Source organism: Pseudoliparis swirei, chromosome 2 (assembly GCF_029220125.1).
Source record: "Pseudoliparis swirei isolate HS2019 ecotype Mariana Trench chromosome 2, NWPU_hadal_v1, whole genome shotgun sequence".
Taxonomy (NCBI): Eukaryota; Metazoa; Chordata; class Actinopteri; order Perciformes; family Liparidae; genus Pseudoliparis; species Pseudoliparis swirei.
This window is the reverse complement of record NC_079389.1, coordinates 6,336,480-6,353,525: the sequence shown is the minus strand read 5'-3', so window position 1 is coordinate 6,353,525 and position 17,046 is coordinate 6,336,480. Positions and strand designations below refer to the sequence as shown.

General features: G+C 44.1%; 1 protein-coding gene across 1 annotated transcript; it reads left to right on the top strand.

Moving 5' to 3' along the window:
* The first annotated feature begins 11,743 nt into the window (after positions 1–11,743).
* Positions 11,744–16,933, top strand: acp6 (acid phosphatase 6, lysophosphatidic). The gene is made up of 11 exons (XM_056427606.1): positions 11,744–11,993; positions 12,543–12,768; positions 12,867–12,995; positions 13,869–13,999; positions 14,153–14,232; positions 14,325–14,412; positions 14,553–14,685; positions 15,348–15,448; positions 15,535–15,630; positions 15,735–15,900; positions 15,988–16,933. Exons 2-11 carry the CDS (start codon positions 12,550–12,552, stop codon positions 16,120–16,122), a joined length of 1,278 nt encoding a protein of 425 aa, XP_056283581.1. The 5' UTR covers positions 11,744–11,993; positions 12,543–12,549; the 3' UTR covers positions 16,123–16,933.
* Positions 16,934–17,046: the final 113 nt, after the last annotated feature.

Here is a 17,046-nt window from a genome sequence, read left to right as displayed (position 1 = left end):
TATTTGTTTGTTGCATATCAGATTCACCTCTGCAAAGTTACCCATATTGTATTATCATTGAATAAGATCTATGTACACCTATCTACCACGTTCAGGGTGGCGGCCCGCCCCCCTGAAATCTCCGCCTGCCACCCTGTAATTTTCTCTATCGCGCCAGAACACAGCAGAAGAAATTCAAGGTCCCTTTTCTTAAAGAGCACTTCTTTGTTCTATTATTAAACTAAACAGCCGTCTGTTATTGATCGTATCTACACAACAGCATGTCATTTCTGTCTCTAAGTGTCGCGTTAACAATTCTCGGCTCGCCGTCTTGCGCGCACGCCCGCCCCCCCCCCGTCGTCGTCATCACCTTTTTCACCCATCATGAGTTTGCAGGTATGTGAACACCAACATGTGTTTGTGTCGGTCGCTCCCGCCCCCCTGAATCTGTAAACCTAGGGGAAACACTATTTGGGCTGCAACTAATCAGTTATTTTCACTGTCGATTGACGTGTCAATTATTTTTACCGTTCATTTGTTTTGCCTCAAATATCATAAAATAATAAAACTCGTCTTCAAATGTCTTGTTTAGTTCGTCCACATTTTAGGGAAGTTCAAAGGTTAAGTCCAATATTGCTTAATTATTATTACTATATTCATCTATTGTCTTGTTTTTTAACATATCAGTAATGATACATTTAGTATATATATGTATACATATATATATATGTATACATATATGTGTATGTATACATATATATATGTGTATGTATACATACACATATATATATATATATGTATACATACACATATATATGTATACACATATATATGTATACATATATATGTGTATGTATACATAATATATATATATATATATATATATGTGTATGTATACACAGGGATGGATTAACCAACGGGCCTACCGGGCCCAGGCCCAGGGGCCCATGAGCTCAGGGGGCCCCTGGGCCTGAGCCTCCTCGCGTGACGTCGCTGTTATTAACATTGTATTGATATGAATATGATGATATGACACGATGCGCCGTATGCCGGTATATGCTAGGCTTAAGTCATTCATGTCAGTAACAGGGCCCCAATAGTCCTACTGAGGGATGGATTACTGAACGAGCCTACCGGCACCAGGGGCCCATGAGCTCAGGGGGCCCCTAAGCCAGAGCCTCTGCGTGAAGTAGCTGTTATTCACTTTGTATTGATATGATGATATACACGAATAGAATCAGGCTTAAGTCATTCATGTCATGGTCATACATGGTTATGTTGTTTGCTCAGCTCCGGTTACACTTTGCTCTTCCTTATACGGACTGTTTTGTTAGCGATGTAAAAAATAAAAAGTTATATAAAAATAAAAAATAAATGTGACTTTTTTTTGGGACTTTTTTTTTTTTTGCGGGTGGGGGGGGGGGCCCTTGACACGTCCAGGCCCAGGGGCCCGTGGTTTCTTAATCCGTCCATGTGTATACATACATATATAGTGTTTTTACCAGTGAGGGAGTGACAGCGAGTGACAGTTACTCGTTCCCACAATGTCAGTGACAATGTTTCCATGGTGACCTTGTCAGTGGGGGGGGGGGGAGCACCGAAGACCCATTTTGACCCAGGAAAAACCCTGCTACCGCTGGTGGGACTGCTAGCGCACTGTGTCAGCCGTTTCGTACCTGCTGTTTGCAGAAGGGCTGTTGCAGCCTGCTGGAAATCACTTCTAGTTATAGACTCTGGTTCGCTGCTCCGTGACGTCACTAGCGACGTCACGGAACCAGAACACAGACATACGTCAGAGACAATGGAACGGAATTCTCAGGCCAGGTTACTGATGCTAAAAACACTAGCGCGCGATTAGCATCCGCTAGCTAAACGGCGCTAGCCTTAATTAACCGTCTTTTCTTTAACTACTACACACTTAATAACTATCAAAATATAGCACCGCCAAAGCGAGCGAACATAACATTCATATCTAGATGGCGCTTGTGTACGCTTCTCATCTGTAAACACCAAGACAGACTCACATTAATAGCTGCGTCACTGTCTGTGATATGCTGGTCTAACTTCTTTGTTTAAGACAAGAATTACGGCGCCAGTCATGTCAAAACTCGCTACTGCCACCTACTGGCGAACACAAGTATCGCCCTGCAGCTACTTCAAGTGAAAGCAGGTGAGTTTTAAGTTAACACAAAGCGTTTAAAATGATAATAACAAGAAAATAAGGATGATGGGGGCAAGATATAAACACAATACAATAATAATTCTGACCAGATTTGCCCTTAAAATGTCCAGGGTGCCACATATGTAAATATGTACTTATGTGTGTGCATATATATGTATTTATGAATTTATATATATATATATATATATATACTTAGATAGATAGAGATAGATATATACTTTATTAATCCCCAAGGGGAAATTTGTCGTAGCAGTAGCAGCACCAATAAACCAAACACACAAGAATAAAAAATAAAATATAAAAAACACGGATGAAAGATATAGAAGCATACAAAGCAAAATATAAAATAAAATATATATGTATATATACAACATATATGCATACACAATACACAATACTAATGACAAATTAAACTAAATATAAAAACACCAAATATAGACAGTGTGCAAAATGCAAAGTGTGTGTATGTGTGTAGTGCAAATGAAATGTGTGTGTATGTGTGTAGTGTAAATAAATGAAATGTGTGAAGTGCAGATCAACATAGTGTGGATATGAAGTTATTATTACAGTTATTGCACTAGGATCTGGCAAGAGGTGATCTGTTGTAGAGCCTCATAGCCGCCGGCAGGAATGTTCTCCTGTATCTGTCCTTGTGGCAGCGGAGCGTGAGGAGACGTCTGGAGAAAGTCCTCCTCTGTCCCTGTAGGAGGAGGTGGAGAGGGTGGTCCGGGTTGTCCAATATGGACACAAGTTTCTTCAACGTCCTCCTCTCCACCACCTGTTCCAGGTGCTCCAGCTGGCAGCCGATGATGGAGCCAGCCTTCCGAACCAGTTTGTTGAGACGGCTGGTGTCACCGGCTCCGATGCTGCTCCCCCAGCAGACAATGGCAAAGTGCAGTACACTGGCCACAACCGACTGGTAGAATAACTCCAGCATCTTGCTGCACACGTTGAAGGATCGAAGCTTTCTCAGGAAAAAGAGTCGACTCATCCCCTTCTTGTATGTGTGTGTATATATGTATGTATGTTTATGTATGTATATATGTACTAATGTGTGTGCATATGTATGTATGAATATATATACATATACTGTTTATATGAATGTATATATACATATATACTTATATGTATATACAGGACTGTCTCAGAAAATTAGAATATTGTGATAAAGTTCTTTATTTTCTGTAATGCAATTAAAAAATATTAAATATTAAAAGAATAAAAGGCTTGCAATATTTCAGTTGATTTGTAATGAATCCAGAATGCATGACATTTTTGTTTTTTTAATTGCATTACAGAAAATAAAGAACTTTATCACAATATTCTAATTTTCTGAGACAGTCCTGTATGTAGTTGTGTGTGTATATACATGTGTATATATATATATATATCGATATGTGTGTATTTATGGTTGTACATGTGTGTATATATATGAATGTATAGTGGATATATAAATATTGGGGCTGTCAATCGATTTAAAAAAATTAACTAATTATTCGCACATTTTGAAATTCATTAATCGCGATTAAAAGTTTTTTTTTCTTCTTTTTAAAGACAAAACTTCACACAGAGCTGTGTTTTCAAAGAGGCTCCTACCTATAAAGTGCCAGCGAGGTATTTAATATTGTGGATGATAAATTGTTTCTGCAGTGAAACATCCAGATTAGTAAAAAAAAGAAGTATATTTGAGACCCCATTGGTCCTGTCATCTTTAACATTGAACAACAGCAGAACCAGTGGCCTTGGTAAACTAACTGACATTCATATATGTCACGTTAATCCTCTGGAGGCTGGGCTCAATTTCTCCATTTTACAAAAAAATGTAAATTCACCTTTTAAAGGCGTTTTAATGTGACACATACCCACACGTGTTATACATCAAACATTCCAGAACAATCTCAGCTCTCTATATAATGAAGGACAGTTGTCCTCGCGCCGTGTTCTCTGGTTCTCTGACTGACAGGCTGCTAAATGAGCCTCACCCGTGAGGTGGGAGGTCCTTTGTGATTTACTGAGTGTTCATTGGTTGTTTTTTTCGCAAAATGTTGACAGACAAACGGATTGACCAATCACGTTGAAGGTTTCGTGTGACGAGTTCTTTCATGCGTCCCGACACGTCGCCCTCTGTTCCTCTGTGTATCAGAGGGAGACGGGAGGAAGGAGGAGCAGGAGGAAACCCGACTGATTCATCCACGAGTTTAAACTGATTTCTGCTCCTTATTTTCGCGGAGAAATAATTGTTTTAAAAACGGAAACAATGTTAAACCGTACTGCCGCGGTTTGACACTCGGTTTGAGTGTAAACACTGGTCTTGATGGCGCGGCTGTGTCCAGTCGCCGTCGCGGCAGCTCCGCGGAGATTGTGCGCTCTTTTAGTTTTTGTGTTTCTTTTTAATATTTTCTTTGCCACAAACACATCGGCACTAACAACATACGACCGTAGCACACTTTTGGACATAAACTTTGCGCAAAACAAGGGTTTTGTCCACTTTTCCATCGATCCAGCGTGGCGGCAGGGATTGTACGAGCGAACCACAACAACAACAGTGGAGCCGCTACTCACGGGAGACGACGAAACATCGAGAAACGAGCGAATTGGAACAGACTGAGAGTTCAAGCCCACCGTCCACCTTGCCCAGCATCCTTCTTGCTAACGCCCAGTCTCTGGAAAATAAGATGGATGATTTTAGAAGGATCAGATTCCAACGGGACATGCGGGATTGTAACATCTTTTGTCTGACGGAAACTTGGCTGACCCGCTGGTGCCGGATCGAGTCATATGCCCAACCTAGTCCTTCTCTGTTTTCCGTGCAGACAGAACGGAAGAGTCTGGTAAATCTAAGGGTGGAGGTCTGCTTCATGACGAACAACATGTGGTGCGCACCCCAAGAACATTAAGACTCTTTCTCGTTCCTGCTCGCCGAACCTGGAACATCTGGCGATCTCATGCCGTCCATTCTACCTTCCCGGAGTTCAGCTCGGTCATCACCACAGCGTCTACATTCCACCACAAGCGGACACCGACGTAGCACCATCGGACCTACATGATGTTATGTCGGCATCAGAACAAGTATCCCGCGGCTGTGGTGGTGGCTGGGACTTTAACAAGGCAAACCTAAAAAGTCATGCGAACTTTCACCAGCACATTACGTGTGCTACCAGAGGAAAGAACGTTGGACCACTGCTATACGCCATTCAAGAGAGGCTAAAGGCTGTCTCTCTCCTCCGTTAGGGAAATCAGACCATGCCGCCATTTTCTGCTTCGAGTATAAACAAAGGATCGCGGGAAGCGGTAATGACGAGGAACGTAATGCGGTGGTCTGACCAATCAGAGGCTGAGCTACAGGGCGCCTGCGTGTCGTCGACTGGGACATGATCCAATCCAGTTCCAGTGACGTCAGCGGTTTGGGAAGTAGCAATGAGCCTCATAGCAACGCTTAACGGACACCATCGTCCCCACGGTAAAAGTTAGGTCTTTCCTAACCAAAAGCCGTGGGTTGATAGATCCATCCGTGAAGCTGTGACGCCCGGTACTGCTGCCTATAACTCGGGTCTTGTATCCGCAACATGGACGAGTACAAGGCAGCGGTCTATGGACTGAGGAGGCGGTGAAGGAGGCCAAGAGAGTACCGAGACAGAGTGGAATCACAGATGGAGCAGCAAGCGACACCAGGCGCCTGTGGCAGGGGCTACGGACTATCACAAACACCAGAGCAGACCCCCGCTATGGTGAGTGCCGACGCATCCCCAGCGGACGACCTGAACTCATTTTATGCACGGTTTGAGGCTAGCAACAACAGCGCCAGCTCGCTGCCTAACAACAACACCGTTAAGCGTAGCCGAGGTGAGTTCCCACTGGGGATGAACACACTCTCTGTGACCGAGCACAGTGTGAGGAGGGCTCTGCTGAGGGTGAACACCAGAAAGCTGCAGGTCCAGATGGCATATCTGGGCAGTACTGAAGACCTGTGCTAACCAGCTAGCTCCAGTGTTCACCACAATATTCAACCTCTCCTGGCTGAGTCCGTGGTCCCCGCCTGCTCTAAGAGATCCACTATTGTCCCTGTGCCCAAGAATGCTTCTCCAGCATGTATGAATGACTACCGACCGTGGCCCTCACCTCGGTGGTCATGAAATGTTTTGAGGGGCTGATAAAGGACAACATCTGCGCTTTCCTCCCTCCCTCCATGGACCCGCTGCAGTTTGTTTATCGCCCAAACAGATCCACGGATGATGCTGTCTCCCAGGTACTGCACACCACACTCTCTCATCTGGACAGCCAGAGGGGGCTATGAGACTGCTGTTCATTGATTATAGTACAGCTTTCAACACCATAGTCCACACCAGACTGGCCGGCAAGCTGATTGAGCTGGGGCTGATCACCCCCCTGTGAGCTTGGATCCTGGACTTCCTGACCGCCAGGCCACAGGTGGTCAGGGTGGGCAGACACACCTCCAAATCCCTCACCTGAACACAGGATCCCCCAGGGTTGCGTCCTCAGCCCCTACTGTACTCCCTGCACACAGATGACTGTGTGGCCAGGTTCAGCCTCAACACCATCATCAAGTTTGCGGTGGAAACAGTGGGGGTGGGCCTGATCTCGATTTTTCAACGACGAGAAGGCTACCTGGAGGAAGTTGCTGATCTGTCACTCTGGTGCCAGGACAACAGCCTCATCATAGATGTCACCAAACTAAGGAGCTGATTGTGGACTTTGGGAGGGTACAACAACAGAGGACGACTCACCACTGGGGATTAACGGGACTACTGTGGAGAGGGTGAGCGGGTAATACCTGGAGTCCACATCACGAGGATCTGACATGGTCAACAAACACAGACACACTCCAGAGAAAGGTGTTGGGCAGCGCTTCTACCACCCCAGGCAGCTAGTGAAATTCTAGGTGTTTCAGAGGATCCTTCTGTCCTTCTACTTGGAGTTGTAGAGAGCCTGACAGGAAGCACTGCTGCAGCCTGGTTTGGCAACTGCCTCACAGACAGTGGGAAGGTTTCAGAGAGTAGTGCCTCACGGAGCGCATTATTGAACCACACTCCCACCCTGCAGGACTCTAGCACCAGAGGTGCAGAACTGAGCTGGCAGGGATCATGAAGGATCCCTCACCACCCCAACAACAGACTGTTTCAGTTGCTGCGTCAGGCAGGCGTCCGTAGTCATTGCAAGAACAGAGAGACTGAGACGGAGTTTCTTTCCTCAGGCCATCAGGATTGTGAATCCACCTCACCAGGACCCCCACATACCACACACTGCCCCTCTTAGCACACACACACACACACACAATAATACCCTACTGTAAATATTGTGTTGCTTTTATTTAAATAGGCATTGTTGCCCTTGCATATCTCTTGCTGAGCATTACACTTTATTTCACTGCACACCGTGTGGCGTTTAATGTGACAAATAAAACATCTTGAATCTTGAATCTTCAACGAACACCGGAAGTAAACAAAGTTGCGTTAATTGCGTTAAAATATTTTAGTGCGTTAACGCAGCCAAATTAATCGCATAGATTAACGCGTTAACGCTGACAGCCCTAATAAATATTTTTTTTTTAAAGTAACGATACAATGAGTATCCTGGTTTTTACATCAGATTTTATGGTAAATATTACATTACTTTTATCCAAAGTGACTTAAAATAAATGTATTAAACCACAATGACAAACCCAGAACAACAAGAATCAAGAACGTAACGTTTCTTCAAGAATCCAAACTACAAAAATATCATAAGTATAATAATCTGTTTTTATTCAAAGTATAGTGAGAACATATGTAGAGTTATATATCAGATCAATGTCTGCATGTATTTATCAGACGCCCCAAGATTACTGTATGTTTGAGCGTAAATATAAAACACAAAACAAGGTTTAATATTTAAAATGTTATCTCTTAAACCATATTTGTATAACTTTTTAAATGATTTTGAAAACGTGTATCATACTTCTGTACTTGTAAGGCAGTTAAAAAATGTAAATGATGTCAAAGTGTTTTTAAGACTTATTGTGAGTGCAGAAATAGAAAAGGTGGTCATATCTATATATATATATATATATATATATATATATATATATAGATGCATATATATGCATCTCTATGTGTACATACGGTTAGAACTGCAACGCTGAGCAGGATCTGGCCAAAGTCTGCTCTAGCTGCCTCAGTTGTCTTGCTGGATGTGAGGTTGTTGGTGGGAGCCATGAGACAAATTGCATCTGGTTCTCGAGGTAGAGCAGCATTGAGAAATTCAGTCCTCAGCTGAATTGCATTGGCCCCTGGTGTGGACATAATGCCAAAGGAAAGTTTCCCCTCTGGCATTTGCACAAAGCCATCGGCAATAGCCCTCAGATGAGACGCTCCGACAACGAGGATGAACTGAAACAGAAGGGTGATTTTGAGAATTCATAGAGCTCCTCTAAAACTAGTAATTTGTTAAAATCTATAACCGTACTACCTTCTTGTCTTGAGACTCGGCTGGAACGACCAATTTGTGACTTCTTCCGGTGAAGGGTGATTTTTCCCGTTGCAGCACAGCGTGGCGATAAGCAGTGCCACGAGCTATTCATGAACAAATATATATAATAAATGATTACACATCTTACTAGTGAGATTATACAACATGGAGGGAAAACATTTATGGGACAAATAGTTGGTTACACACTTTTAGAACTGACAGTATGACGCTCCGACATCCTCATCTGTCGCTCTACCTAAACTGTTTAAGAAGCGCCCCGCTGTTGCTTCCCATGGCTTCTTAGCTCCGCCCCGTTTCCCATGTTGGATGTTAATTCAAAGTATTTTGCCAATTGCTTCATTTATTTAAATTTGCGATTTATTTCCCCACGTTCCCAATTGATTTATTAATTTACTATTTTTATTTATATTTTTCTTCATTTTTATATCTTTTCTATAAAATCATGTTTGGCAGTACCACCACCTGTTGGCACAAACTGAACTTTCCGTGAACATTCCTTGAGGCGCATATTCGTCAACCTATACACGGCTTCCTGAGCACAAACGTCTCTGTTGTGTAAATACACACTTCCTAACTTTTTCAGTGCATCCTTTGCGTTGGCATTGCCCTGTTTAGTTGCTTCTCTATGAGCATTCCCCAACAATAATCCCATTTCCAATTAAATGGCTTTGCATGCACCATTAAACAATATGTGGTAAATGAGTCAGGCATTCACACAGTGCACACCTCCTCCTGCACAGTCACCATCTCAACACTGGTAGGTGCATCCTTGATAGGCACCTCCACAACAGGTGTTGCTGCCTCCACCTGGTGAAAGAAAGGAGCAAAGAGTTAACTACACAATTACAATAATGTTTATTTCTGCGGTTTCACAACTAAGTAATGCTGCAAACATGACATTGTTCTCAATACTTAAACTGTGCAACCAACATTTAAAACATGTCATATAGTATTATCTAAAAGACTAACCTGGTGTTTAGTCTGGGTTTTCTTGGAGGGAGCAAGTGTCTGCCCATGAAGAAAAATAAATGAACTATTTAGAGGCGTATGTCATTTTGGACGATAAAAACATCTTTACTGAGTCAGACTGTAGCTTAGTGTCAAGATATTGACCCAAAACCTGTTAGCATGTGTTTTTGTTAGCTCGGCGTCATGGCTTTGAACTGACACTAGTTGAGGTCCGATTAACTGTCGGTCTTTAGCTGAGCGTAGCTTGTTTCAGTCGTCTTAACAGTCCTGACAGTCTTTCTCCAAATATATTTCTCTGCGCGTGTGTCTGTTTGTCTCTCGCTTTTGCTAAAGCACACTTACCATCAGCTTTAAAACAGGTCGTTCTTGTTTTGCAACTTTTATTGAACAAGTTCCCAGTTAAAACAAGCATGCGTTGTTTCCTCTTCAGCCTGCTTACGGCACCTGCCCTTCACACACCCTTCTCTTAAAGAGACAGCGCCCCTTTCTTAAAGAGACAGCGCTCTCTTCCAAAGGGACAACGAGCACTTTCCTCCCCTTCACAGTTAGCATGTGCACAGGTGATCAACTCTCTCAAATATAGGAACAACACATGAATTACCATAAACACATTCAAAGTCAATTATAAGGAATGGACACAATTGTATTAAATCAGTAAGATATATATAGCATAACATATTTCAGGGTGCTGCATCTGCACTCTAGTTTTTCCTGGCTTTAAACATTGGACTTTCTTATGTAGGTGACATCTCTGGATGTGCCTCCATAGTCCTCATAAGGTAAGCCTCACAATGTACACAGTGCAAGTAATCACTGGCCTTGACAAGTCCGCTCTATTTCTTAATAGACTGAACTGTATCCTTCGCTCATTAGACCCCTTTGGGAATGTTTATGCTCTTGCCACTTCAGGTGTGTCTCTGTGTTTTGATTCTATATGTCGTGTCATTTTGTTGAACGGCTGAGAGCAGGACGCACAGAATATTTAGCCGCCATCGTCTCTTTTTCAATGTCATTACCATCACGTCAGATCTATCAGATGAGATGGATTTGTTGGTGTCAGCCAGGGCAGTAAAATGTGTCGTGTGTTTTCCCGCCTGGTTAACCGTCTCGTTATTACAGTACCAAACTAAATTATATTATGAATAAAGTATATTAAAGAAAATTGTAAATTTTAAGTTGTGGGTATATATTTTCTGGTTCTTTTCTTAATAATCCTGTTGTCTTCCAATGTATAAACACTGTATACAACTTAATATGAATAGTCTTTTACAGGGTTCATATGGTCATGGAAAACCTGTAAAAGTCATGTAATTTAAAAATAGCTATTTCCAGGCCTAAAAAAGAAATAAAAAAAATTAAACCCCAAAAGTCATGGAAATTAGTTATATTCATTTACGCAGTTTGGTTAAAAGAATAAACATAGAGTGTGTATATATATATATATATATGTGTGTATGTGTATATATATATGTATATATATATATGTGTGTGTGTGTGTGTACTGTATATATATATATACATGTGTGTATGTATGTATACATATATATACGTATGTGTATATATGTGTGTGTATGTATACATATATATATGTATGTGTATATATATATGTATAAATATATATGTGTGTGTGTGTGTGTATATATATATATATGTGTATGTATACATATATATATGTATGTGTATATATATATATGTATAAATATGTATATGTGTGTGTGTATATGTATATGTATGTGTGTGTATGTGTCTGGTTTAAAGTCCTGGAAATCCATAGGTCAACGTGTGTATGAACCCTGCTTTAGTTGGATGTTGTTTTGTGTGTCAAATGCAGATACACCTGTAGGGGGCGGTAGTGCGCTTTCATGTTACATTGTCCTTCTTTAGAAGAAGAGATCCCGATGTGCATGTTGGGAAATGGAGTTCCGCGCTTATATTTACCTACAGTTACCTACAGTCACCGACATATCTCTGCTTTGAAGCGGTGAGAAGAGTCGTCTCCCGTTTCCTTTCCGGAGAGGCAGAAGACCTTCGCCTCAGCAAGTAAGTAGCAAACATAACTGACATCTTGAAAAGAGCTCGTTCGGTTGTCATGGAGCAGTTAGCTCGGATGACTGGCGGAGGTCAGACCCATGTCATCACTCCGCGACGAGCCTCGCGTGCGCTGCTCTTCTTAAACGGTGACTGGTGGCCAGCCCGAGGAGGAGGTGGCGGTGGTGTGGATACTCAAACGGTCCGGGCGAGGTTCATAAAGTGAGGAAACGGTTATAAAGAGACCCGTTCGAGCTGCCGCTGCCGGATCATTTCTTCCCGGACCCATTTCACAGTTGGACCCGACGGGACGCTCGTGTGACGGGTCCGTGCACAATGAGGACCGGAGGTAATAGTGCAGGGAACCGTCTCTGTCGCGCACACGCAGCGTGAAGGGCGCGTGCTGCTCTTCTGCTTGTGTTTCATGATGGAAACTTAATTTGAGACATTGTTCTTGGCATTTGCAAGCAAACTGTTTTTATTCTATGTTGCTAGTTTAAGCTAATGTTTCAGTAATGCATGTGACGCAGCTTGAACCCAACTTTCTCCCTTTGTGCGGAAGCTGCGTAACATCCGCTTTAAGTACCGAATGAGGATTTATTTTTATATATATGTGTGTATATATATATATATGTGTGTGTCTATATAAAAATCCTCATATATATACACATATATATATACACATATATGTGTGTATATAAATGTGTGTATATATATATACACACACACACATCTATATATATACACACACACATATATATATATATTGATCCTGGACATTATTATTTCTGTTGATGCTATTGTTATTATAGAAGTTAGTAATATCCCCCTCAATAATACCAACTGTAATGCGTGTGTAATTAGTTCCCACCCCAATACAACTCTGTTTGTCTCGCAGCTCGGCCATGACGAGTCTTTGGACCAAAGCAGGTGTTTTAAGTTCGATGTCGGCAGCTTTCGGTTTGATGCTGTGGTCGCAGAAGCAAGCGGATTTGGACCAGGTTGCTTCCGGTGACGCCGCTGCTCAAACGAATCCCAGCTCTCCCTACAAACTCAAATTGGTTCAAGTCCTGTTCCGACATGGTGCCCGAACGCCGCTTAAAACGATCCCTGGTGTTATGGAGGTACTTTTATTTGTTGTGACTGTGATGCATCAACTCATTCAGAAAAAACAAATGATGTGTTACGTTATCGCTGTATCACAATTCTCTGTTGGGTCAAGGCTCAATGGTTGCCGACCCTCTTGGAGCCTCCGGCGCACACCCACATCGACTATGAAGTGACGGATCTTCTCGGTGGCCCGAGGCCCCCGGCCCCCGTAGAAGACGGCTACCGGAAAAACGTGCTCAAAGTAGGTGTGCCGTGCGGTCGGAGCCGAAGGAACAAGTTCAGGAGCAGCAGCGTGTTGATTGGGTTCTCGGGAAGAGGCTTTGTGCGAGGGTCATTTCGACATGTCGGAGTCTAAAGTCAGTTCAGCCGTTCCTCTGTCGGGACGCCTGGTGTTTAATGTCAGGGTTCGGACGGTCATGGAAAACCTGGAAAAGTCATGGAATTTTTAAATGGTCATTTCCAGGCCTGGAGAAGTCATGGAAAAAAACTTAAATCATAAAAGTTTTGGAAAAGTCATGGAAATGTGTTAAAATGTTAATTTACGCCAAGTTTGAAATAATTAATATATTTTTTAAAGAAAGACGCTCAAAATATAAGCCGGCGATAGCTCTCAATACGCAACATTTTCTACAGTTTTCATGTTTATACTGAGATTTTAGTTTGGTCATGGAAATTTGGTTTAAAGTCCTGGAAATCCATTGGTCAAAATGTAAGAACCCTGTAATGTTGTTCAATGACCCGTGTGAAATCTAATCGACAGGTGATTCTTTGAATGAACTCTGCATCGTCTATTTAGATGTTCTTTGCTGAATAGACGTTAAGTGCCTTATGGCTTCAGAACCCCTCCTCCCTCTCGAGGCCATCGAAGCCTCACGGAGGACATTACAGCGGGTTCACAGCTGCCCAGTGAGATGTGGCTGCCAGCCTCTGCCCGTAGAAACGACCGTTAGCCGCTTTGCTAAAGAGGTTCACTCCACTGGATATAGAGCAGAAAACTAAAGCCCACAAGATGGACTCCTGCCATGCAGTCACTCTGAACTCCTGCATGCCGACTGCACCTTGAATAACGACCGGTTGTGTGTGTGAGTAAAACCTGACCCCGCTGTTGCAATAGGGCGGCTCGTTCCCCGGTCAGCTGACCACGTTGGGCATGCAGCAGCTGTATGAGCTGGGCAAGACGCTACGGAGGAGATACATCGAGGAGAGCCAGTTCCTCAGCTCCAGCTTCAGCCCCACGGAGGTCTAGTAAGTGTTGCGGCTCTGGAAGGGCGGCAAGAGACGCGTGCTCTTTTCCGTACGCGGAGGTTTTGATGCACTGAGCTTCTCCGAGACGTCGGTCTTTACTCTTTTGAAGCCGGCGGCTTCCCATAACCTGTTTGTTTTCTCCCCCATTTTCAGTGTGCGTTCCACCAACATCGTGAGGACCATTGAATCCGCCAAGTGCCTGGTGGCGGGGCTCTTCCTGCAGAAGCAAACGGGTAGTTTAAAAAGCCGCGAGCACGATGTTCTTCTTCTGGTTTTCTGGATCTCGTCTGATGAGTTTTTGTTAATCTTCCGTTCCGCTTTGAAGAAACCGTCACGATACAAACAACGGCGTCCGAGTCTGAAATCCTGTATCCGAACTACCACGCCTGCAAGCTGCTCAAAACCCTCGTCAGGTATGTAAAGTACATTTTCACACCAGGCCTCAAAAATATAATTTGCACTCGCTCTTGGAAATCCAGAGGTTAGACGCCCGTGACAGGTTGTCATGGTGCCTCTGTGTTTGGTGTGTGTGTGTGTGTGTGTGTGTGTGCAGCCACCGCTGGGCAGAGTCGTCCTCCCTGCCAGACATCGCAGCGGACCTGCAGAGCTTCAAGGACGCGCTGGGCATCGCTGCCCACCAGCACATGGACTTCATCCTCATTCGGGACGACATGGTCGCCAGAGAGGTGACACTTCCGCTTCGCGAGCCGCACGACTCTGATTAGGTCTCCCCAGAATAACCAGGATTATTCTGAGGACTCGGCCGCCTGGCGAGCCGCTCGCTGTGCGAGATGAAACTCTCCAACGGAGTTCAACGAGTTCCGAGACATTTTTAACGAGCTAAAATAAGAGCTGCGGCATGATATGAGTTTCATTGAGGGTATTTATTTACTCATGGCTGTAATTGAAGATATCTTAAAATAAGTTACTGGACGAGAGACTGCACATATAATTTGTAGAGGGGCGTGTTATGTTCAAATAGCATCACGGGGCCACGGCGAGGTCTGACACGAGACGGAGGGGCCAACCGGATCCAAGTACTGAAGCCCAAGCCTCCAATCCTGGATCCCCCTGTTATCAGATATAACTCATACAAACAAATTAAACCGAGGCATTTGTGAGTCAATACAACTAAATTAAATAAAACTACTACACTACTTTGTTGACACGGCTTAACACTGACAATTAACTGAAAATAACTACAATGAAGGGGAAATCTGTAACGCAATATCTCAGGACTCGACGCCGGCCCCGAGGAAAAAGAAGTGCGCAGCTGTTCGGCCGCGTTGTCCTGGTTTGTGTCGGCTGTGAATGATCGTGACCGCGTGCCGTTTCTGCTCCACTCCAGACGCACGGCCTGCGCTGCCCCTCGGTGCTGGAGACCTGGCGGGCGAGAGTGGAGCAGCGAGCGGTGGACATGATCTACCACGTGTACGCGCACAACAACAAGTGAGACGACACGCGGCCAGCGGACCGTCGTCGGACGTTCGGTTCAGAGCGGAGCGGCTTTCATTCTCCTTCTGCTCTGGTTTTAGCACGGAGACCCTGCAGCTGTGTGTGGGGCCCCTCCTGCACTCGGTGGTCGCCAACATGGACGAGAAGCTGGACGGCACCTCGTCGGAGCCCGGCAGGTCGGGCCCCTTTGGATGGACGCTCCCATTTGCTTTTGCACGAACGCCCTTGTGTTTAGTCTTTTTATTTTTTATTTCCACTGTTTCAATTCTCTCTCCACCAGGAAGCTATTTTTATACTCGGCGCACGACACCACGTTGATCCCCTGTTTGATGGCTCTGGGGATTTATGACATGAAGTGGCCCCCGTACGCCGCCGACATCACGTTGGAGCTGCACCAACACCAGGAGACCAACAAGCCCTTCGTCAAAGTGTCCTACGTCGGCCAGGTAGGGGGCGGCGACGCGTCAGTTGATACGCTTTTCCCCGTTGTTTTCCCTGTTGTTGTTGTTTACTTTAACTTGTTCTCTTTCTAGGATCAACTCCTACCTGGTTGCAGTGGAGTCTACTGCCCCCTGGAGGAGTTCAAGCAGGTCCTCTCGGCACACTTGATGAGCTACGAAGTCTACCACGCGCTTTGTAACAGCGACGAGGGCTTGACTGAACCCTGAGCCGCCAACACTCTGCTCTCCGTGACACTCTGAGGTCGCAGACATCGTGTTGTAGTTTCTTTCACATTCTCCTCTCACTGCGTCCGGCCTCCATCACCAGGCAACGCTTTCTCTGGTTTTTGCATCAGTGTACACCGAACTCCCATTCCATAATTCCTAATTTTCATGTTTATCAAGGCAGTACCATTTTCCATTTATGTAGAGGAATGTTATATTTATGGCATATTGACAAGTATGAGTGCAGAATATTTTTTTGTGTACGTGATGTAGGCGCCATGTTTTTCCTCTGGTCAACCAAACGAAAAACCAACCGTGTCTGGTCCGTCCCGATGTGCTGTCATGCAGCTTTAAGAGCAGATGACAAACACACACTTTAATCTGAGGTCTATGGCACATAATGTGGCACCAAAGCCATAATGATGCAATTGTTCTGCCATCTGGTTGTGATCCCAATAAACATATTTCATATTTCATATTCAAGCACAGGTGAATGTCTTCATCACCATGTCGGCCCTGCAGACATTGAATACTTCTGTTTTAAGCCTTGTTTCAGTATTTAATGTACACGACTTCGTAGACCTGTGTTACAATAACACTGCACCTCTTAAAGATTTCAATTGATGTTAAGTCTTTTTATTTTATTTTATTGGCTCTTGTCCCGTGTCCCGAGTAAACCTTTACAACACGAGTTTGTAAAGCAGCAGAGTTCCAGTGCAGCGATGTGCTTGCACCTATTTTTGGAAGTGTGGCGTCCTCTGAAAGTCGCTCTTGTGAAATACCTCCAGATAAAAATGTCGCCCTGGCAACGCTGCTCCTGTGTGACTCGCTCTCTTTGTTCTCGCTCGATGTCGGCGCGCTGGTTCGACAACTCGGACACACACACCACCACACACACTCCATAGACAACATGTATGTACCAAAACA